Source organism: Cervus canadensis, chromosome 1 (genome assembly GCF_019320065.1).
Source record: "Cervus canadensis isolate Bull #8, Minnesota chromosome 1, ASM1932006v1, whole genome shotgun sequence".
Taxonomy (NCBI): domain Eukaryota; kingdom Metazoa; phylum Chordata; class Mammalia; order Artiodactyla; family Cervidae; genus Cervus; species Cervus canadensis.
In genome coordinates this window covers 19,146,478-19,169,443 of record NC_057386.1, presented here as the reverse complement: position 1 = coordinate 19,169,443, position 22,966 = coordinate 19,146,478, and the positions used below count along the sequence as shown (strand labels likewise).

The 22,966-nt window shown below is 44.9% G+C and overlaps 1 protein-coding gene and 1 non-coding gene across 2 annotated transcripts; both read left to right on the top strand.

Moving 5' to 3' along the window:
- The first annotated feature begins 16,822 nt into the window (after window positions 1-16,822).
- Window positions 16,823-16,895, top strand: TRNAE-UUC. The gene has a single exon. It is a non-coding gene; the product is annotated as a tRNA-Glu (tRNA).
- A 3,151-nt stretch (window positions 16,896-20,046) lies between these two features.
- Window positions 20,047-22,296, top strand: LOC122440968 (tetratricopeptide repeat protein 4). The gene has a single exon (XM_043467614.1). The coding sequence runs from the start codon at window positions 20,121-20,123 to the stop codon at window positions 21,285-21,287; it is 1,167 nt and encodes a 388-aa protein (XP_043323549.1). The 5' UTR covers window positions 20,047-20,120; the 3' UTR covers window positions 21,288-22,296.
- The last annotated feature ends 670 nt before the right edge of the window (window positions 22,297-22,966 follow it).

Below are 22,966 nucleotides of genomic sequence, written 5' to 3'. Positions count from 1 at the left end.
AAGAGGAGAGAGGGAAGCAGGATGGGGCAGGAGAGGGGCTCAGCAAAAGCCCCCTCTCACAGCTGGAGTCTGATTTGGACTTCACCCAGTAGGGAAGCTCTGGATGGAGCCTGAAACCACAGAGAGGAGCCCCCTGAGGGAGGGAAGCTGGTCTTTGGTACCCTTCCCCCATCCCATCAGTCAGTTAATAGGCTGCTGGTTGCTCAGGTCTCCAGAGAAGAGGCCACCACAAATGGTTGGAGTCATTGGAACCAGCACTCACAGCCAGTAGAGGGGCCTGGGCGGGGCATCAAGGCATCCACTCAGGGTGTAGACCGAGAGGAGAAGAAGTCGCTGACCTGGGCACGCCAGAGCCCTGATTGCTGCCTGTGTTTGGCAATCCCATCCTCTTTCTACTCTCCCTCTGGGTCTCAACCTCAGCCCTTATCTGCCCTCGTCCCGCCTTGTTTCTCTCTCTGTTTCTTGGTCCCTCCCTACCCCCAGCATCCTTGGTTCCTGCCTCTGAGCTGCCCTTTCTCTTCTGAAACTCAGAATGAAATGCTGAGTTTCTTTGAAAGCCTCCAGGAAGTTGGGGTACTGGGTTGCCCATGTTGACCTCTTTCCTTGTCAATGGGTCAGTTGAACCCCACTGTTCCCCTAGAGAGAAAACTTTGGGGTCCCGGGGGACATTTGACTCAAATCCCTTCTGTTGCATGCTTCCTTTACTAGGTGTACCCATCCCCACCTCCTTTCTTGGAACAAGGACACTTCAGGAGAAATTCATTCTCAAGGCTTGACTCCTACTTAAACATCACAGGATACATTCTCTGGAAGGAAAGGGTGGAATCTGGGCTGGCTTCCTTAAAAACTTCAGCACTGGAAAGACACCTCCTTTCCTTGTCCCCTCTCAAATTCAAACAGAGACTGGGAGAAAGGAAGAGATGATTGTTTCTGGTCAGAGGCTGGGGGATGGATGGACTGACCTCTGAACCTCGCTTTTCTCTGGCACAGCCCTGTTTGTAGAGATGCCAGAATTCTCATCAAAAAAGCAAGGGAGAGAAAAAGAAAGAATTCTCTGAGGGCATTTGGTTGTGTTTTCATACCCCAAATCACACAGAGGGATGCAGTATCAGGCGCTCCATAACCCTCCTGTCTCTAGCATGTGGATTTCCTGTGGTTTGTCACACACACACACACACACACACACACCCCTCTTGTTGAAACCAGGACTGCTGGTTCCAGGGAAGGGAGTGAGGAAGCAGCTGCGGACAGATGTGGGTGGCCACATACTTCTCCCTCTGGGAGGTGACACTTCCACTACACCTCCACAGGTTTCATCTGAGCCTCACCCTAGACCTGGCCCTGTGTGTCAGGGTGGGCAGGAGGAATGGAGAAGGTGGGCTGGCCCTCTGCCAACAAGGAAAACATTCTTAAAAGGCCCTTGAACTGTCAGCAAATCGATTCTTCCAAGGACCAAATCTGGAGGAAACTCAGCTTAAAAAACAGCAGCAGAGGGACTTCCCTGGAGGTCCAGTGGTTAAGACTCTGAGCTTTCACTGCAGGGGGCATGGGAGCTAAGATCCTGCATGTTGTGAGGCAAGGCCAAAAAGAAAAAAAAAAAAAAAAAAAAAACAGCAGGGGATTAGGCCCTAGATTGCTGGGTGAATTTCAGTGAAAGTTGATAGATGGAAGCACCTGGGAGGAGTTTGGGGGAGCATTCATCCTTCCTACTGTATTGACAGAAGGCAGGGTGTGGGGCCAGGATAAAGCATTGGGTCTGGATTGGGGAAAGTGACCCTGGCAGTCCAAAGCATTTGGCATCTCTGAATCAGAGGAAGGGACTGCCTGACCGGACGTGTCACCCCCATTAGGCTGGGGCTGGGGCTGTAATTGCGGTAATTCGTTGATGAATGCAATTTGCAGCTGGCTTCTCTCCCTGTGACAGGCCTCAATTAGAGCTGCCAGAGGGAGGTGAAATGGGAGGGAGAGCTGGGATGTTGTTTCCAACTGCTTCTCATGGTCCCCTCTCAGCTCGTGGTCCCACCCTGAAACAAGAGGGGTTTTTTTGTTTGTTTGTTTGAAAAAGAAGAGATTCTTTAGGGTGATTCATTGTCCCCTTGTCTCTACGTATTAAAAAGCAGAGACATCACTTTGCTGAAAAAGGTCTGTATAGTCAAAGCTATGGTTTTTCCAGCAGTCTTGTATGGATGTGAGAGCTGGACCATAAAGAAGGGTGAACACTGAATTCTGATGCTTTTGAACTGTGGTGTTGGGGAAGACTGTTGGGAGTCCCTTGGACTGCAAGAAGATGAAGCCAGTTAATCCTGAAGGAAATCAACCCTGCATATTCATTGGTAGGACTGATGCTGAGGCTGAAGTTCCAGTACTTTGCCCACCTAATGTGGAGAGCACACTCATTGAAAAAGACCCTGATGCTGGGGAAGATTGAAGGCAAAAGAACAGAGTGGCAGAGATGAGATGGTTAGATAGCATCACCGACTCAATGGACATGAATTTGAGCAAACTCATGTCCATTGAGTCGGTGATGCCATCCAACCATCTCATCCTCTGTCGTTCTCTGCCTTCAATCTTTCCCAGCATCAGGGTTTTTTCCAAAGAGTTGGCTCTTCGCATCAGGTGGAAAGTATTGCACCAGGTGCTGAGAGATTTGAAAATAAATGTGACATGGAAACTCTCCTCTGGGAGATAGTGGAGGACAGAGGAAACTGGTATGCTATAGTCCATGGGGTTGCAGAGTTGGACACAATTGAACAATTGTCCCCCAATCACCAAACTTATCCCCAGAGATATAATTTCAGAACAAGTGATGCTAGGTGGAGAGAGAGAAAGATATAAAACGAAAGATACCTTCCTTTAGGCTGGAATGGTATGGATTTTAAAACTCAATTTTGGGATTTGCATGGTGGTCCAGTGATTAAGACTTCTCCTTCTGATGTAGGAGGTATGGGTTTGACTCCTGGTCAGGGAGCTAAGATCCTGCATGTCTCACAGCCAAAAAAAAAAAAAAAACAAAACAAAACATAAAACAGAAGCAATATTGTAACAAATTCGATAAGGACTTTAAAAAATAGTCCATATCAAAAAAGAAACCTTGACGCAAAATCCCCTCAATTTTAATTTAGCTTAGTATTTTCTCATTTATTTTAGAGCTTCTAAAAGTCCTATAGGAAGGAAGACTTTTGAGCCAAAATACTTATATCTGTCTTATAGGCCACTGTGCCTCTCATTAGACAAAGGGGGAAAAAAATACAAGGTAGGATGATGGAAAGGAGAGATAAAAATCAACTTCCCATAGATACATAATTTTAATTTCAAAAGACTGGTAGGGACACTAGAGACCATTCAGTCCAATGGTTTTCAAACTGTTTAAAAAACTAACAGCAATGTTTCTTCCAACAAAATCTAACAAAGAAACTCCATGTGTAAAAAGCATCATGACTGATCCGGTGAGAGGAGAAGTGGGAGATCTGAGTACCCTGGACCGTCCTCCACCCTGAGTCCTGCCTCCTCTGCTTCCTGCCTCTATGAGCTCCCGATGGTATCTGTGAGGATCACCCTTCAGTTACAGTGACCAGCATCCTGGATCTGTTCTGTTTTAGCATCAAAACTCCCAAATCCCAAGGAATCTCCCAAACCAGGGCAAACAGAGACAGCTGGTTACTCTGCCTTCAGTGGAGCATAGTTAGAAAAGGGCATTACAAACCCTTTGACATAATGATGAATATACAGAGGCGAAGAGAGGGGACATGGTTTGAAGTCCTGTGGTTAGACTCCCCATGCCCAGGTGTGGCCTGTATACTAGGGTGTAAATCTTGCCCCTCTGTCCTGTATCCCTGTGAGAGGTACAATTATCCCCTTCCAAAATTTTCTCCTCCATCAGAGCCTTTCTTGTGAAGCCTTCCCCGATTCTTCTGGAAAGAGTTATTATGCCTTCTCTTCTAATTCTTCTTTTAGAGCATTTAATCTTGAGTCTCCCACTTGGATTGGGAGACTCTCAGTTCCATGTTACATTTATTTTCATAGCCCTCAGCACCTAGTGCAATACTTTCCACCTGATGGAAAGCTGGACTCTTTGGAAAAGACCTTGATGCTGGGAAAGATTGAAGGCAGGGGATAACAGGGGATGAAATGGTTGGATGGCATCACAGACTCAATGGACATGAATTTGAACAAATTCTGGGAGATGGTGAAGGACAGGGAAGCCTGGCATGCTGCAGTCAGAAATGACAGCGACTGAACAACAGCGCCTGGTGAAGTGTCTGGACTAGAGCAGGCATTCAGAAGGTGTTTTTAGATAGATGGATGGATGGACGGACAGACAGATGGATTTGGAGGATAGATGGATGGGAAGATTGTTAGATGGAATGGATAGGAGGATAGAAAGATGGATAGGTAGAAGTCTGGGTGCCATGTTGAAGGCTTTGGAATGGAACAATTGGGCAAGTTCTAAGCAAGTTCCTCTTGGATCAATTTCCCTAATATGGCCATTTTGTCCGAATTTGACTTTTGGATTATCTAATAAACCCATATTCAGATGCAACGACTGAAGCCCAACCCAATTAAGAGTCATTTAAACTGATCATTTTTTTTTGGATTACTTGTGTCATTGCTTTCCTGTACAAAAAGTTACGATTTAACTACACAAATACAATATTTGATGAAAATATCTCAAATAGGCAGCTGATGGCAGTGATGAAGAGTATCTGAAAATAAACAGTTTAAAAATATCAGCAAAGGGAGAGTGTAGGAGGCAGGGAGAGAGGGTGAGCAGTTGGTGAATATAGCGAGCAAGATGATCAGGACTCAAAGACTGGAATCTGATAGGAAGAATGTGTATGAGGTGTGGAACTTTTCAATTAGGATCAAGAGATGATAGGATTTTAAAAAAAAAGGAGAGATAACAGGACTGAAAGTTTTGAAAGAAAGAGGGGAATGATGTTGATTGTATTCTGAAGCAAAACATTGTAGTTAAGTTGCTTCAATTGTGTCCGACTCTTTGTGATCCTATGGATTGTAGCCCACCAGGTCCCTACGTCCATGGGATTCTCTGGAGTGGATTGCCATGCCCTCCTCCAGGGGATCTTCCTGAGCCAGGGATTGAACCCTCGTCTCTTATGTCTCCTGCATTGGCAGGCAGGTTCCTTACCACTAGCGCCACCTGGGAAGCAAAACATTAGACTAAATGATTCTTCATGATTCTGGACCTGCTGTTCATTCAACTGCAATTTACTGAGCATCCATTCTGACCCATGTGTCAGGCCAAGCACTTTCACTTACATTATCTCAGCCCATCTTGCCTGGGGGCAGGAAGACAGAGTCTATACACTCTCAGATGTGCAAATTCTTCTCCAACGATCTCATCCACACCCAGAATTTTAACCACAGCAGGTATGCATCAGCTCTTGTGTTCATCTCTAGCCCCACACCTTACCTCCACCCCATGCTGCATCTGGATGTCTGCAAGAGAGATCTTGCTAAACTCAAGAGTCTCCATGTTGAACTTGTCTGTTTCCAGCCCAAAATTTCTCCTCTGCTCAGATTCCCCAACTCTATTTAAGGCATGCTCATCTGATTCACTCAACACCAAAAACAGGACCTGGGCATCATCTTCCTCTCCCTCCCCTGACCCCCAAATTCCCTTGCTGGTCACCATGTCCAGGAAGTCTAATTCTTAGATCCTGTTCAGATCTGTGTCTTCCTCCTCCTGCCCTCAGAATCATCCTAAATTCAAGTTCTCATCATTTCTCACTGGGTTACAACCCTAGCTTCCTTGGTGTTCTCTTATTTGCCCATCTTTTTTTTTTTTTTTAAGTTTTTTTTTTTTTTTTTAATGTGGACCATTTAAAAAAGTCTTTATTGAATTTGTTACAATACTGCTTCTGTTTTATTTTTTTATTTTTGGCCCTGAAACATGGGATCTTAGCTCCCCAACCAGGGATTGAACCTGCACCCCCTGCATTGGAAGGTGAAGTCTTAACCACTGAACCCCCAGAAAAGTCCCTTACTTCCCCCTATTGAACCCTGGGACTCTCTTCCCCACTTGGTTGCCAGACTCATTTTTCCAAAATGCAGACTGGGTCAGTCACCTCTTCCTGTTAAGCCTTTTGATGAAAGCCCAGCTGTCTTGGAAAACAACATCCAAACTCCTTAACATCTGCGACAAAGGCACTCCTCTTTTGACCTTTCCTCTGCTTAGCCCCTCACTGGGCTGCTCCAGATCATGGCCCATGCCAGCAGGGTTCTCTCTGTGTCAGCCCCAGGTCTTTGCACAGGCTGTTCCTGCTGCCCAGAAATGCCTCTCCTCCCATGATCACTGATCTGATTCCTCCTCGTTCCTCTTGACTCAGTGTGTTGGGTGTGGCCTCCTCCAGGCAGACTCCCTGACTACCTCTTCGCTCCTGAGTCTGGGTGAGGTGCCCCTCCTCTGACCTCTTACTGTGCCCAGTGTCTCTTCCTTTCCTCTGATCTCTCTGCAGAACAGTTGCCTGTTTACTTGTCTATCTCTCCCGCTCCAGTGTGAGTTTTCCCAGGACAGGTGTGCTGTCTTTCACAGCTGCATCCCTGTGCTGATTGTGCTGCTTGGCATGTAGTATGCCCAGTAAATGTTTGTTGAATGAATGTATGACCGACCATCCTTCATCATGAGTGAGCCTTTGGTTTGTTGGTTTGTTTTTGACCTCACCAGGTGGCATGCAGGAGCTTAGTTCCCCGACCAGGGATCGAACCCACGTCCCCTGCAATGGAAACACACTCTTAACCGCTGGACCACCAGGAAAGTCCCCAGCCTTTGATATCACCCTCTCTCTCGGTGAGGCCAATTCAGGACAGTTTAAGCTAGAACTCAGAAAGTGCTGTAGGAGTCAGTATACATTTCTCTCTCTCCGTCTCCGTCTTGATCAGATTTTGCCGGTGGCCACACCCTTGGCACAGACGCAGGCAGCTCAGTCTGCAGGACGTCAGCTGGCAGCAAACAGCCCTTCCCTTCCTCCCTGGCTCTATCTTCTCTCAGCACAAATTGCTTTTCCCTTTTTGGGTGTTCAGAGTTCTGATAGCTGAGGACTGGGTGGGAAGGTGGCAGCAGCAGGCTGTCTGCAGGGAGGTAGAAAAGGGTATGTGTGTATGTGGGAGAGCCAAGTCGTGGGTGGAAGCATGCTATGTGGGCCCTTTTGAGGGAGAAAGAGAATTTAGCTCTCTGGGATGTCTGGGGTGGAGCAGTTGGGATGTCCTTGTCCTCTTTTGTTCTCTGAAAGTGGAGATTGCTCTGTTGATATTAGCCTCCTAAATATTAGTGGGCTTTCTAAGGGAGACAGAGGGAGGTGGGTGGGGGCAAGGAGAAGAGGCAGATTTTGGATTTTCAGAACTGGCCCTGTACATCTTCTTGCTACCAAACTATTGTATGGAATCTTGGGGGTCAGATTACTGCTGTTTTGGAGAATATAAGGAGTTCTGCCACATACTTCATTCATTTATTCATTACCTGGCTGATGCCAGAGATGCTGGGGACCCAGAGATGCACAAAGCTCAGGGCTCACAGCCTAAATGGGGTGAGTCTGTAAGTGAAAATGTTATGACAGTATGGTCTGGGGTGGCTGCCAGAGCACGAACTTGGTGGACTCAGAGGGTGGGTCATTCTCTCTGTGGAAAGGCATCAGCTGAGAAGGTGACACTGGTTTGCAGGACATCTTCCTGAACTGCCTGATTATCACTACTTCCCTCCCTCAGAGGAAAAAGGAAAAGTGTTCGTCTCTCAGTCGTGTCTGACTCTTATAGACCCCTGGTGGATGGTATCCCGCCAGGTTCTTCTGTCCATGGAATTCCAGGTGAGAATACTGGACTGGGTTGCCATTCCTTTCTCTAGGGGATCTTCCCGACCCAGGGATTGAACCCATGTCTCCCACATTTCAGGCATATTCTTTACCATCTGAGCCACCTGAGACTGTGTTTAATTCTTCATGAGGAGAGTGCCATCATATATGGTAAAGAGAGTAACTGAATTCAGAGAAGACAATGTGGTTTCAGATCCTGATTCACCAACTCATTCATTCATTCAGTAAATGCCCTTAATCAGCTGTGAGACTTTGAAGAGTTGACGGTAATTCTCTGAGCATCAGTATTTTTATTTATATATTTGGGATTCGGGTGATACCCACCTCATTCTTTTTTCAAGATTACATGAACTAGTATATGGGACAACTGTTTGTAAGCTGTTAATCGCTTTGCAAATGTGATCTGTTAATTGTCCTTCCACTTATGCACTCACTCAGCCAGCCAGTAGCTACTGGGACTTCTTATTTTTTTGGCTGCATCATGTGGCCTGTGGAACTTTCCCAACAAGGGATCGAACCTGTGCCCTCTACAGTGGAAGTACAGAGTCTTAACCAAGGGACCACCAGGGAAGTCCGAGGGCCCTTTTCTAAGGAAGGATTGACAAGTACCTCTTTGTGGCAGGAGACTGTTTCATGTGTGTGTGTGTGTGTGTTGTGTGTGGGTGAGGGTCTGTGAGTGACTATAGAGAGCCTTCTGTCTTGCCTGAAGGGAAGTCCTCGCTTCCCTAGCCCCAGCTCTTGACACTGGGTGCAGGTGGGCACAAGCTCTCCTCTCTTTCCCTCGCCTGAGGGATGCTGGTATATGGAGGAGGTTGGCAGGGTGCATGACTCACCAGCCTGAGTCACTCTGCCTACGGGACTTCTCTTCTGACAGGATGGCGACCCAAAATAAGATGAGTGAAGATCAAGGTAGTGTTTCAGGCTGTGTCTCTGTGGGGCATCTGAACCACCAGGAAGGCAGCCAAATTCATTATTTTGCATGCCTGCCAGCCCCTCACCACTCACGTCAGGAGCATCCCAGAGAATTCTGGAATTGAAGGGGCCTCATAGTGAGCAGTACACTGGAGGTACTTTCCCACCACAGTCATTGCCTCTGCAGGTCCTGGCCAGCCAGCTCCAGTGTGTGTACAGTGCTTTACAGTTTACAAGGAGACTTTTAAAAAAACTGTTTTTATTTATTTGGCTGTGCTTGGGTCTTAGTTGCAGCATGCAGGATCTAGTTCCCCGACTAGGGATCAAACTTGGGCCCCATGCATTGGGGATGTGGAGTCTTAGCCACTGGGTCACCAGGGAAGTCCTGCAAAGAGTTTTAGTACATTTCTCTCACTAGATTCTCACAAGATTCTTGTGAAACCACTACCACACAGGCAGAACAGTGTAGATGTGGAGTGTGTGGCCTCTGGAGCCAAACAGTCTGCATTTGAATCTGTTTTTATTACTTCCCAGCTGTGGGAGTGAGCAAATCCCCTTACCTGCTCTGCCCCAGTTTCCTTGTTTAAATAAGGAGGCTAATAATAGTACCTACTCTGTATAGTTTTTGTAAGGACTAATGGTTTACTTGTTTATTGCTCATCTCTCCAAATTAAACCATAAGCTATAGAAAGGAGGGATCTGGTTTTGTTTGCTGAGTGTCTGGAGCATTTAGAACAGTGCCTGACACAGAGAAGTTTGCAAAAAATACTTGTGCAATGAATGAAGAAACCTGGAGCAAGCCAGGCGCACAGTATGTCCTGTAGGTGTTAGCCCCCATAGTCAGTTTGGGCTGTGCGTATGCTCAGTTGCTCAATCAGGACTGACTCTTTTTCAACTCCATGGACTGTAGCCTGCCAGGCTCCTCTGTCCCTGGGATTCTCCAGGCAAGAATACTGGAGTGGGTTGCCATGCCCTCCTCCAGGAGATCTTCCCGACCCAGGGATCGAACCCAGGTCTCCTGCAGTGGCAGGTGGATTCTCCACCACTGAGCCACCTTAGGGTACTACAAAAAAGATGCTGTAGACTGGGTGGCTTAGACACACAACATTATTCTTCACAGATCTGAAGGCTGGCAAGTCCAAGATCAAGGTGCTGGCTGATTTGATTCTTCGTGAGTTGCAAAGAGATGCCTTCTTGTGCATCCCCACGTGGCCAAGATAGAGATTTTGTGTCTCTTCCTTTTAATGAGGGCATTAATCCCATCATGGGGCCCCACCCTCATGACCTAATTAGCCTTAATTACCTCCCAAAGGCCCCACCTCTAAATACCATCACACTGGGGATTAGGGTTTCAACATAAATTTTGAGTGTGTGTTGGTGGGGGGCAGATAGAAACATCTAGTCTATAGCAGCTACTATTATAGAATTTCCCTTATTTGGGGGATGTAGAAACTGAAGTTTAGAGCACTTGACATGAATTGCTTCAAGTCCCAAAGCCAAAACATGGTGGAGCTGGAGCTTAAAATGGGACTGCTTATTCTAAACCAAAGGCCATTTCTCTCTGTCTTTTTAAAAAATATCAGGGAGGTCACTTAGCCTCCCTCAGGGTCCGTATCTTGCATAACTATGCAGTCCTTCATTTTAATTTTTATTTAATTTAATTAATTGCATTTGTTTTTTGGCTGTGCTGTCTTTGTTGGTTTCTCTAGTTGCGGTGCGTGGGCTTCTCGTTGTGGTGGCTTCCCTTGTTGGAGAGCGTGGTCTCCCGGGCGCACGAGCTCGGTAGGTGTGGCATGTGCGCTTAGTTGCTCCGTGTCGTGTGGTATCTTCCCAGACCAGGGATTGAACCTCTGTTCCTTGCATTGGCAGGCAAATTCTTAAGTGCTGGACCACCAGGGAAGTCCCAAGGACCATTTCTCTTATACCACGACTACCCCAATTCCTTCTTCTATTTCCACTCTTTCATTTCTCCCCTCACCCTCTCCAGGTAAATACTCATTACAATTGGGTTGGTTGAGTTAATCTAGTGCCTTTATCACAGCATAGAGAGCTGTAGGACTTCCACCAATTCATAATGTCTGTGTGAATAGTTTCTCCATCTCTTAAATGGACATCATAATAGAACCTAGCCCATAGGTTCAGTTTTGTGAGGATTAAATGATGGATAATGCATGGAGAGTGTAGGCACATAGTAATAATAGCTCATGCATATAAAATATTAATCATCATCTTCATTATCTTTTAGTGGCCACTAGGCAGAATTTAAAATATATCTTCAATTTAGATCATAGGTTATTAGAGTTGGAAGAGATCTTAAAGAATATGATCCAACCTTTTAATTTGACATAAGAGGAAATAAAAACCGAGGATCATTTTACTTGCCCAAAGGTTTAGTACTTGCTAAAAATATATATATATCCTAGAGGAAACTGGGTGAAGATTTGCAGGGACTCTTTCTATTATCTTTACAATTCTTTGGTAAATCTAAAATTATTTCAAAATAAAAATAATAGTAACAGCAACAACAATATCTGTTGCAGTTACTCCTAAAAAATATCACCTAAAATTATAAAGCTGAAATTTCCCTGGTGACTCAGATGGTAAAGAATCTGCTTGCAATGTGGGAGACTCAGGTTTGATCCCTGGGTTGGGAAGATCCCCTGGAGAAGGAAATGGCAACCCACTCCAGGATTCTTGCCTGGAGAGTTCCATGGACAGAGGAGCCTGGTGGGCTATAGTCCACATGATTGCAAAGAGTTGGACACGACTGAGTGACTAACATATATATAAGGCAGGAAATGGAATGAGTTTGTGGGGGTTGGGAGGAGAAGTAGGGAGGTATTTAGGAATATTCTTTTCCAATTCCTTTGTTCCTCTCAAAAGAGATATTGACTTGTATGTCAGTGCATTTACCCTGTCTCTGTTATAGCTAGTAAACCCATCCATCGATTTCTTATTTTCAGTGTCCATTTGATTTTTTTGTTATCAAATAACCACTTAATTTAAAATTTTCTATTCCCTGTTAAAATTCTCCATTTTTCATCTATTTTGTATATTTTCTATTTTCTAAACCTGTTAAAATAATTATTTAAAAACCTTTGTCTTCTACTGTGAATTCACAGTCGATGCTACTGCGAATCTACTATTGTGTATTTTTTTCATTTGATTATCAGTCATATATTTCTGTCTTTTCACATAGGTAGTAATTTTTTATTGTGTGCTAGAAATTATGTATCTAGGCACTGTAAAGTCTCCACAAAATGGTTGTTTTCCACGAGAGACAGTTTATTCTAGCTCTGTAAGACACAAAGTGTGGCCAGTCCCATTAATCCAATGGGGGTCTTGGGGGGGTGAGGCTGTATTACAGATTTGATGAGATTCAGCGCACCTTGGATTTGCCCTATTTTTAAATGTGACCATCCTCAGCTTCCAGCTGAGGCCTGGCAGATTGTGTCCTCAACACCAAGAGAAATATAAGAATTTCTGCTTTGCTTTTCAGAGGTTTGTCAGTGTCTCTTTTTAGCTTTCCTCCCTGCATACCTTTGGAATTCAGCATGGGTTTGGAGGAGAAACTGGCTGCATATGGGAGGTCCCTAAAGTCTCTCATTTTGATTTTCTGGTTCTTATGTGACTGTTGGAAGCTCTAATGGTTTTTCTGCTTGGCAACAAAGCCCTCTGTTTAGGATGAGCCCAGATTATCAGTGTTTGGTCCTGCTCAGAATTCATGAATGCTCCCAGGGGAAAAGGAGCTATAGACTTTCAGTCATTTCTATAAAATCCCCCTCTAGCCCCCAGAACATTAGTCTGTCTAGAGAACTTCTGCAGCTCTCTAATGCTTTTCTTTTGGAAGTCTAGTTAATTTATAGTGTTGTGTTAACATGTAACTATTCTTTTTTTATATTCTTTTCCATTATGGTTTAATTCATGATACTGAAAGAATTAAGCCATAACGCAGTTCCTTGTGCTATAGAGTAGGACCTTGTTGTTCGTCCATTTTATATATAACAGTTTGCTTCTGCTAATTCCCAACTCCCAGTACTTCCTTATCCCACCCTCCTCCCCCATGGCAACCACAAGTGTGTTCTCGTTTGTGTCGTATTTTAGATTTGACATATAAGTTATATCATATGGTATTTCTTTTTCTGACTTCACTTAGTATGATAATCTCTAGCTACATCTATGTTGCAGTGTACAGCATTATTTCATTCTTTTTTATGGATGAGTAATATTCCATTGTATGTGTATATACCACATCTTCTTTATCCATTCATCTGTGGATGCCATTTAGGTTGTTTCCTTGTCTTGGCTATTGTGAATTATGCTATGAACGTAGAGGTGCATGTGTCTTCTAGAATTACAATTTTGTCCACATCTAATGCTTTTATAAATGTTAGTTCTGCAGTTTATCTGACTTTTCTAGCTCTTCCTGGAGAAAGTGTTGGCTTGCTATGAACTGTTCCATCTTACCCAGAAGCACTCCCAAAAGAGATATTACAATGGGCTGAAAAATTGGGACAATATCTATTGTAAAATCCTTTTTTCCTTCCTTTCATCTTCCTTCTTTTTTCCCAATAGCCCTGCAGGTGTGTGTGTAGAAAAGGGAGTGGGGCCTTGGGGTCAATTCCAGATCTGCTACTTACCTACTGTATGACATTAGAAAATTTATTTTATCTCTCCATATCTCAGTTTTGGGCTTCCCTGGTGACTTAGACAGTAAAGAATACCCCTGTAATGCAGGAGACCCTGGTTTGATTCCTGGGTTGGGAAGATCCCCTGGAGAAGGGGTAGGCTACTCACTCCAGTATTCTTGGGCTTCTCTGGAGACTCAGACAGTAAAGAATCCACTGCAATGCAGGAGACCTGGGTTTGATCCCTGGGTTGGGAAGATCCCCTGGAGGAGGGCATGGCAAGCCACTCAAGTATTCTTGCCTGGAGAATGCCCATGGACAGAGGAGCCTGGTGGGCTGCAGTCCATGGGGTCACAAAGAGTCGGACATGACTGAGTGATTAAGCACAGCACAACTATCATTTTGCTTTATATTATCATTTATATTTTCATAATTGTTTCACACTTCAAAAAGACTATGATATTTTCTGCAAAGTTTTCTCACTTGGTGCTACTCAGTGTAGGTCCTCAGACCAGCAGCATCATTGTCACCTTGGAACTTGTTCTAAAGGAAAATTCTTGGGCTGGTGCAGAGACCTATCCAATCAGATGTCTGGAGAATAAGTTCTCCTCGCCCCAACTTTCTAGATAGTCTCTAAGTTTGAGAAGCACTGATTTAGTCAACACGCTCTTTGATATTTACATAGTTGCTCACCTATTTCTTTGTATCACCATTTGAAAGTTGTACACTATTTTTGTACATAGAACTATTGGTTTTCACATTCATCATTCATTCTTAGAAAAATTTAACCTTGACACAATAATTTCAACACATAGAGCATACAGGAAAATTTTACTCCAAGGTACATTGGGAATGTTTATCTCCACGGAAAAACAATATTCACATATACTAATAAATTGGTATGACATGCCTTGTTTGTGTAACTGATGTTATAACTGACAAGATATGATGGCAAAATATGTGGCCACATGATTACCCATCACATACAAGTTCAGAAATGTCATTGAAGAACACACTTAACAACTCAGTTTTCCAAAGGATGAAGTCAAAGCAGAATAGCAAATTTTGGTTATATACTGAGATTAAAGGTGAACTTTGAGACATTTTTTGTAGCTATTGTTAACTGTCAAGGTGGCCTTGTGTCCTTCAGGGTCCTGGAGGAGCTTCAGTTCTTCATCGCTCAGCCTTCTTTATGGTCCAACTCACACATCTGTACATGACTACTGGAAAAACCATAGCTTTGACTATACAGACCTTTGTCAGCAATAATGAATCACAAATAGGAAGGGGATTCTGCCCTAATCACATCCTTGATAGGAGCAAGAAGGTCCCTGCTGAATCTGTTTTGGAATTTCATTTGGTTATTTCCTCTCCTTTTCCAACCTATCAATGTGATTGAGAATGTCATGAGATACTAGATGGGAAGATGCTTCATAATCAAAAGGGAACCAGAAGAGGAGCCTAAGCATTACCTTCCTATCAGAAACCATGGCCCAGGGACACAGGGTCGCCTTATGAACATATGATGGTTCTTGAAGAAATGCCCTTTGAGGAGTGTTTTGTGGTCAGAATATATTCTCTGCGGCCCCTCATTCTTTCATTTATTTCTTTGCTTGCTCACGTGGCCAACACTTCTTGAGTTCTGCTCTATGCCAGTGCCTATTCTGGGCTCTGGGCATAGAAGAAACTCAGCGAGGCAGATCTGGCCCTTGCCCTCAAGCAGCCATCAATGGGATAGGGTCCCAGAGGATTCTGATGCCATGTGATACAGGCACCAGGATAAGGGGACACATAGGGACCCTAGAATCACAGTAGCCTCGAATTGTGGAGCGGTGGATGCTTGCCTAGCAGGGGATCCCCCAGCCAACTTTGTGACATCCCTTTGCTCTAGCTCTTGGGTCCGGGGTGGACAGCAGATGGGGAAGGTCTGGGAAGGCTCCATGCAGGAGGAATCCAAGCTGGGCATATTCCTACCACAACCCTATTGCCCAGACTCCTGCATCCCCTGTAAGGTGTCTGCCAGTTGTGCCAATTAAGCATCACCAAGGCGGGGAGACTTGGAGTGCAGCCTGGCCAAGGGGTTATTTATTCCATCACTTGAATCACAATACAACTCCAAATTTCCCTTGATTCGGCTAATTCAAGAGATTAAGGCCCAGATGTGATGGGGGCAGGGTTGCCATTAAGTGTCACAAACCCCTCATTTTGTACCAGCTGATGGGAGACCATAATTGCCCAGATGGTGGGAGAGCATGATTAGTCCCTCTTTTATGCCCAGCCCCATGAGAGATGAAATTAATCATGGAGCCAAGGTGGGAGGGGCTCTTCTGTCTCATCCTCTCTCAAGCTGGCAAGAAGGTCCCTGATGAATATGCAATAGAGGAAGCTGGTCAGTCTTCCTGCTTTTCCAATCCAGTCTAACTGTAGTTGAGGATTCTGGCAGATTCTGTGTTCAATACAATTTTCCCTCCAAGTCCTCTCCCAGTGGCTGCATGTTTTGCTTCTTCCCTTTTCCTGAACACTTTACTTCTTCCCCTCCCACTCACCCCTTTTAATATGCTCTTATGTTCTTGGCAACATTCTTATCAAAGTCAACAGTAAACTCCTACTAACCAAGACGAATGGCCTCCAGGACTGTTTTTATCTATTTGACTTCCCTATAATGTTTGAAGCGGTTGGCTTCGTCTTCCTTCTGGAAACTCTCTTTTCTTTTCTCCTGGGACTTCCTGCTCCTCCTTTTCTGATCATTTCTTTTTCATCTCCACCTTCCTTTTCTGTCCTGAAAATGTTGACAAGTTCCCAATTCTCTGTCTTAGGCCTTTGTCTAATCTCTTGGCTCCCTCAGTGAGTAGCAGATACTGCTGGTCACCCATGCAGCAATTATTCTTTTTCCTTCTTGTTCAGGGAAGGTGACCTCTCCTCTATGCCAGGGGCAAATCATGATTGGCCCAAGAAGTCACAATAAATAATTCATCTTTGCCTGTGATTTGTTTAAGGGTGGACATATGACATAGCCCTGGTCAGTGGGGCACTAGCAGAAGTTTAGGTGGGAGGCACTTCAGGGGACAGTTGTACAAGCAGACTTTGGTGCCTTTAAACAGAATGTGAGAATATGATGCCTGAAGCCCTGGCATCTATCTTGTGAGCCTGGGGAGAAGACCAACAGGTTCAATCATAAGATGCTGCCCTGGAGCTTTGATATAGTTAAACCAGCGAATGCATGAGTCTTAGCCTGGGCCTGCTATTCTCATTTTTAAACTGCTGATATTATCACTGATCCACAGGTAGGGAGATTCTAACATCTCCCATGACTTTAACTACCAGCCCTCTGCTAATGCCTCCCAAATATATATATTTAATTCAGACCTGCCTGCGGCATTATAGACATCTTCATCTAGATATCCCTCAAACCTCATGTCTAAAACAAAATCCCATCCAAATATCCTCTCAGGGAATTCCCTGGTGGTCCAGTGGTTAGGACTCTGCACTTTCACTGCTGAGAGCCCAGGTTTGATCCCTGGCTGGGGAACTAAGATCCCACGAGCCCTGCGGCCTGGCCAAAAACACATTCAAAAATAAATAAAAATAAATAAGTACCCTCTTATTCTCAGAGGAAGTCATTTTGCCTCCTGTCATCCTGCAATAGTTTATTCACACCTCTACTAGAGCACTTGTCACATGGGTTTATTTGTTTTAACCCTCTGTCTTCTCTACAATGTATAATCCCAGAGGGCTGGAGTTTTAACTATCTTTAAATCTCTAGTATCAAGTAGGAGCAGGCTTCCCTGGTGGCTTAGTGGTAAAAGATCCGCCTGTCAATGCAGGAGACAGTTCGATTCCTGGGTCAGGAAGATCTCCCGGATAAGGAAATGGCAACCCACTCAAGTATTCTTGCCTGGGAAATCCCTTGAACAGAAGAGCCTGGCAGGCTACAATCTGTGGGGTTAAAAAAGGGTCAGACATGACTTAGCAACAATCAAGTAGGAGATCATTAAATTTTTGTTGGATAAGTTAATTTGTAAATGTTCAGATGTGTTCAGTTGCAAGTAATACAATACCTAAAGAATTGTGACTTAAATTGTAAAGGCATTTAGTTATTTCACAAAACATGAAGTTTTGAGAATTAGTTAAGCAGCTCAGCAAGGTCCGATTCAAACTGGGAACTTGTCGAATCTGGCACTGAGTCAGAATCTCTGAGATTCTCTTGGCTCAGAAGCTCTGAGAATCTCTGACATTCTTCATGGTTGCAAGATAACTGTCACAACTCCAACATCACATCCTCATACAACCGCCTTCCAAACAGGAAACAAGGCCAAAAACTTCCACTTCATGTACCTCTCTCTTTTGGAGGAAGGCAAATCCTCTTATTGTTGGTAGACAGGACTGTTAGATGCTTCCTTGGAACAGTTGCTGTCAAAAGGAATAGCAATGACCAGGAATGACTTAGATGAATCCTGAGTCATCCTTAATGCTGGGTACATCGTTGTGTGACAAAAGCAGGGTTCTGAATCAAGGCAGAAGAGGAAATATCTACTGGATCATAGATACTCTATGCTTGTCACTGATGTGTTCTTCCCTGGTCCAAGTTCTGCCAGAACCCTCACTGCTGTCTTGGGCACTTCTAGCATACATGTGGTTCTATGGTGAACTTGCTGCCCTGACGCAGGAACAATCCCTAAAGGCTCCACATTTGGTGACCCATAGCTGAGGTGTTTATGTACAGTCTTGCAGCTTTGTGAACGTGTCCTCTAGCAGAGCTGCTGTAGACAGTTGTGAGGGTTGTTTGTTGCACATGAGGGTCTGTGTCAAGGGGAGCAAGCCAGGACCAAAAATCCAGCTTCAGCTCCGCCATGCACTGTGGCAGGGGGTTGTGTCTCCTTGGAGGTAGGGGTATCTCGTCCCAATCCTCACAAAGGTACCCTAAAGGCTGGGGCTGCCCTGCCTTCCAGAAAAGTTGTAACAATTTATGCACATTCCAGCAGTAGGAGAGAATGTGTGTCTCTGTTACCCTCTCCCTTGCTAGGTATTATGGCTTCAGAAAATCTTTCATAATCTCTTATCCAGTCCCCCTGACTCCAGCTGATCTCTATGTACTTACTCCCAGATTTATCTTCCCCCAAATCTTAGATCAGTCACTTCCTTGCTTAAGATCTTCTATGACTCTCTCTTAGGTATAAATCAAACCCCTTACTTGGCCTTCTTGGCCCCTCAAGACCTGTCCCCACCCTAAGATCTGGCCTTATTTCTCATCATGAATCTTTGGTCTGAGCCAAATATTTGCTTATGCTGTCCTCCACCCTCAAATTCCTTTCTTTTCTGCTCGTTCTCAAAGCCATGGCTTGGTTCCCATCTCCCGCAGAAACATTCTTTGGTCACTCTATCCTGCCCTCTTATCACCTCTGAATTCCTTCAGTTCAGTGGTTCTCAAACTTGGCTGCACCTTGGGTTTCCTGGTGAATTTTAGAAAATACTCATGGCGGAGTCCGCCCAGGGGCATTCTGATTGAATCGGTCTGGGTGCCAGACTGGGCACTGGGAGTTTTAGATCCTCCAGGTGATTTGAGTGTGCAGCTAAATTCCAGAACCACCCATTGAAATCATTTGACCTTATTGTCTTGCATGTGGGAGAGCTCCCTGAGGGAGCTTTAAAAATCAGATTCCCAGGCTGCACCCCTGGAAGTTCTGACATCTGTTGTTTTTTTTTTAAGCTCCCCAGGTGATTTTGATTTGCAACCTGTGATTGAGGGCCTCTGTAGTACGCTTATATTGTTTCATATTTCCCAAGGGGCCATGTGCAGAGGTGGTGCTTAATAACATCTGACTGTTGATACATTGAGTATGGAGAAATAAAAGGACCTAAGTATGTAAAAGAGATCTGACAACTATAATGTTCTGTGCAAGTGTAAGAGTTTATAATTAAGAGGTTATTGAGGGACTTCCCTGGTGGTCCAGTGGTTAAGAATCTGCTGGCCAATGCAGGGGACACAGGTCCCTGGTCCAGGAAGAGCCCACATGCCTCAGGGCAATTAAGCTGGTGTACCACAACTACTGAGCCACACTCTAGAACTCGTGTTCATCAACTACAGTCAGAAGCCACACACTGCAACTAGAGAAAGCCTGTGCGCAGCTACGGAAACCTGGTGGAACCAAAAATGAATAAAATAAAAACAAATATAATCAGGAGATGCTTTGTTAAAAAAAAAAAATCCTTGGTGTCCAGTAATTAGGACTCAGTGCTTTCACTGCAGTGGACCCAGGTTCCATCTCTGGTTGGGGAACTAAGATCCTGCATACTGTGCAGGATGGCATAGGGGAAAAAAAGAGTTATTATGACTATTTTAAAGTTTCAAACTTGTCTTTGCAGTTTTTAAGGTAGGGCTATGTTTCCTGCCAATGAGTGCCTGGGGGCAGTTTGCTGAGTGGGTACATGAAGGTCTCTTTTGATGTGGTAATGCTGGTCAGTACTCAGGCTTTCAGCCTCAGCACAAGCCCTTACCCATGTCCTAGACTATGGCAGCACTGAGGAATTCTTGGTCTGGAGAATAAGCTGGAGCCCTGAAGGTTACTAAATGTTACTATGTTAATAAGTTAGAGCCCTGATGTTACTAAGGGTTGTATTTTTAGGTCAGAGGCAAAACCAGCTTAAAAAAACAAAACAAAACAAAACTCTGGATTGAGAGGGGGCACCCGCGCCGCCGGAAGCTGCTGTAAGGTTCTCGGCGCCCGGGCCGTGGCTGGATCGCCAGGGAGCAGACATGGAGCAGCAGGACCCGGGCGTCACTTTTGACGACGGCATGGACTCGTTCTTGGAAAAGTTCCAGAGTCAGCCTTACCGTGGCGGCTTCCACGAGAGCCAGTGGGAGGAGGAATTTGAAAAGATTCCTCTGTTTATGAAGAACTCGCCATCAGAAATTGATCCCCTGGAGAATCCTGACTTGGCCTGCCTGCAGTCAATTATTTTTGATGAAGAGCGATCTCCAGAAGATCAGGCCAGGACTTACAAAGATGAGGGCAATGATTACTTTAAAGAAAAAGACTATAAGAAAGCTGTTATTTCATACACTGAAGGATTAAAGAAGAAATGTGCAGACCCTGATTTGAATGCTGTTCTTTATACCAATCGGGCAGCAGCACAATACTATCTGGGCAATTTTCGTTCTTCTCTCAATGATGTGATGGCTGCCAGAAAGCTAAAACCCTGCCACCTCAAAGCAATAATAAGAGGTGCCTCTTGCCATTTGGAACTGAAAAACTATGTCGAGGCTGTGAACTGGTGCGATGAGGGGCTGCAGATAGATGCCACAGAGAAGAAGCTTCTGGACCTGAGGGCTAAAGCAGACAAGTTGAAGCGAACTGAACAGAGGGATATAAGGAAAGCAAAGTTGAAAGAAAAGAAGAAGCAGGATCAGAATGAGGCTTTACTCCAGGCCATCAAGGCTAGGAACATCAGGCTAGTCGCTGAAGCTCCTGGAGAGGATGAAGACTCGGCCTCAGAAGGTCTCAGTGAGCTCGCCCTGTATGGCCTCAGCTCTGAAAACTCCTGTGGAGCCAGGCTGAGTGTGGACGACCAGGGGAGACTGAGCTGGCCTGTGCTCTTTCTGTACCCGGAGTATGCCCAGTCGGACTTGATCTCTGCTTTTCACGAGGACTCCAGGTTTATTGATCATCTAATGGTGATGTTTGGTGAAACACCGTCTTGGGATTTAGAGCAAAAATACTGCCCTGATAATTTAGAGGTCTACTTTGAGGATGAGGACAGGGCAGAACTATACTGCGTGCCTCCCAGTAGCACCCTGCTGCAGGTGCTACAGCACCCCAGGTACTTTGTAAAAGCCCTGACACCAACATTTTTGGTCTGTGTAGGATCCTCTGGTTTTTGTAGGAATTATCTCCGGGGGAAAAAGGTACACCAGGTAAAGTGACTGGGCCATGCTGTGGGAGCCAGGCTCCCTGGACCTCCTCCCTCCCCACCTCAGCCTGGAGTCCAGCACTCTTGAATCAGCAAGATCTACTCCTCGAACCCAGCACTTTATTCCTGCCACCCCAGGGACAGGCCTTCCCTGCATCATGGTTGGGGAGGAGCTGCTGCCTTCTTGAACTTCAGCCTCTCGGGACAGACCGCTGAGCTCTAGCAGGCCTTCACTTTCCTCTCTTGCTACTGAACTCTGTGCCTTGCTGATGACATCCTTGGACTCACTCTGAGTTGTGTTAACCACCAGCTTCCAGCTCTGACCTGAAGACTCATGATCCAGTGACGTGGTTCTGCAGCTGTGTACCTCACACTGCACACATAGACAACCACGTGTGTGATTGTAAGGTGTTAATGCTAAGAGGTCCGTCATGAGCACAGAGGCCTGCTCTGTTGGGATCCTGTAGGTGCCTTGGGGTGAGATGGGGCTGGGAAGCCAGGTCCTATTTCTCTATCTTTTATAAAGATCTGCACATTGAGGGTCCTCTAGAACCCCTAAAAAGTTTGCCATGTTTCCTGGTCTTTGCAATATGGAGACCTGTGACATACTTGGACAGTATATCAGTTTTCACATTTGTTTAGAATTTTATGCCTTTTAAGCTGGAAAATCTTTTTGCACATTGAGTCACTGTCGTTTGTTGTATTTTTGTCTACCACTCTTTGCCTCCTCCTTTCTAGAGGATTTTATAAGTCCTTAGCTTGCATTGCCCGCCCCGTCCCCCAGTGAGGAGGGTTCGTCCCTTCTCCTGATGCAGAGGGATGTGAGTGGACATGTCGAGGCAGAGCTTGCAGAGCATGGCGTGGTGGGCTCATGCTGTTTTCCCTCTGCTTGGGAATGTATTTCCCAGGGTCGGGCTGTTCCTTCAGCTGGATGCTAAAACACATGGAGCAGAGCTGAAGCAGCTGGCCTGCAGCCATTGACTGTGACATGAATGAGAAATAAATATTTGTTGTAGTATTAATAATAAGCGCTGAGATTTGGGAGTTGTTTGTTACTATAGCAAAGTTAACTAATACATCATTAAACTGAAACCAGCTGCTCTACTTAAAAAAAAAAAAACAAACAAACAAACAAAAAAAAAAAACAAAACTCTGTTTCTTCTCCTTCCTGCCCCTCCTTGTCCCCAGGTGCAAATGATGATATGGGCCTTGCCTGGAACAAAAAGAATCCTCTCCTTTTTTCAACTGAGCAGAGATTTTGCAAAGGAAGACAAGATTAGGGTGGGGATGGGGGCAAGGAGGTGCCTTGGAGGAAGGTTGGGATGAAGCTGGGGGTTGGGATGGAGCTTAAGAGCAGAGAGTAGAAGATGGCAAGTCCCACTTTTATTTTTTCCTCTTCCCTCTTATTAATTATAGAAATAATACATATTCAGTATGGACCTGAAAAACACAAAGAGAGCCTCTCAGAAATATATAGACATATCTGACCACCTATGATCCCACTACCTAGACAGAATCATTATTATTTGAATTTATTTCAATCTTATACCTATGCATAACAAAAATGGTATCATGTGGTAGCCTGATTTTTTAAATTTTCATTTAGCAATATATCAAAAACATTGTAAATATTCTTCTATAGCAGAGGTTGGCAAAGTTTTTCCACAAGGATTAAGATGGTAAATATTTCAC

Excerpts from the sequence above, each read along its gene's own strand:
- LOC122440968 (XM_043467614.1), top strand. The coding sequence starts at position 20,121 with ATGGAGCAGCAGGACCCGGGCGTCACTTTTGACGACGGCATGGACTCG.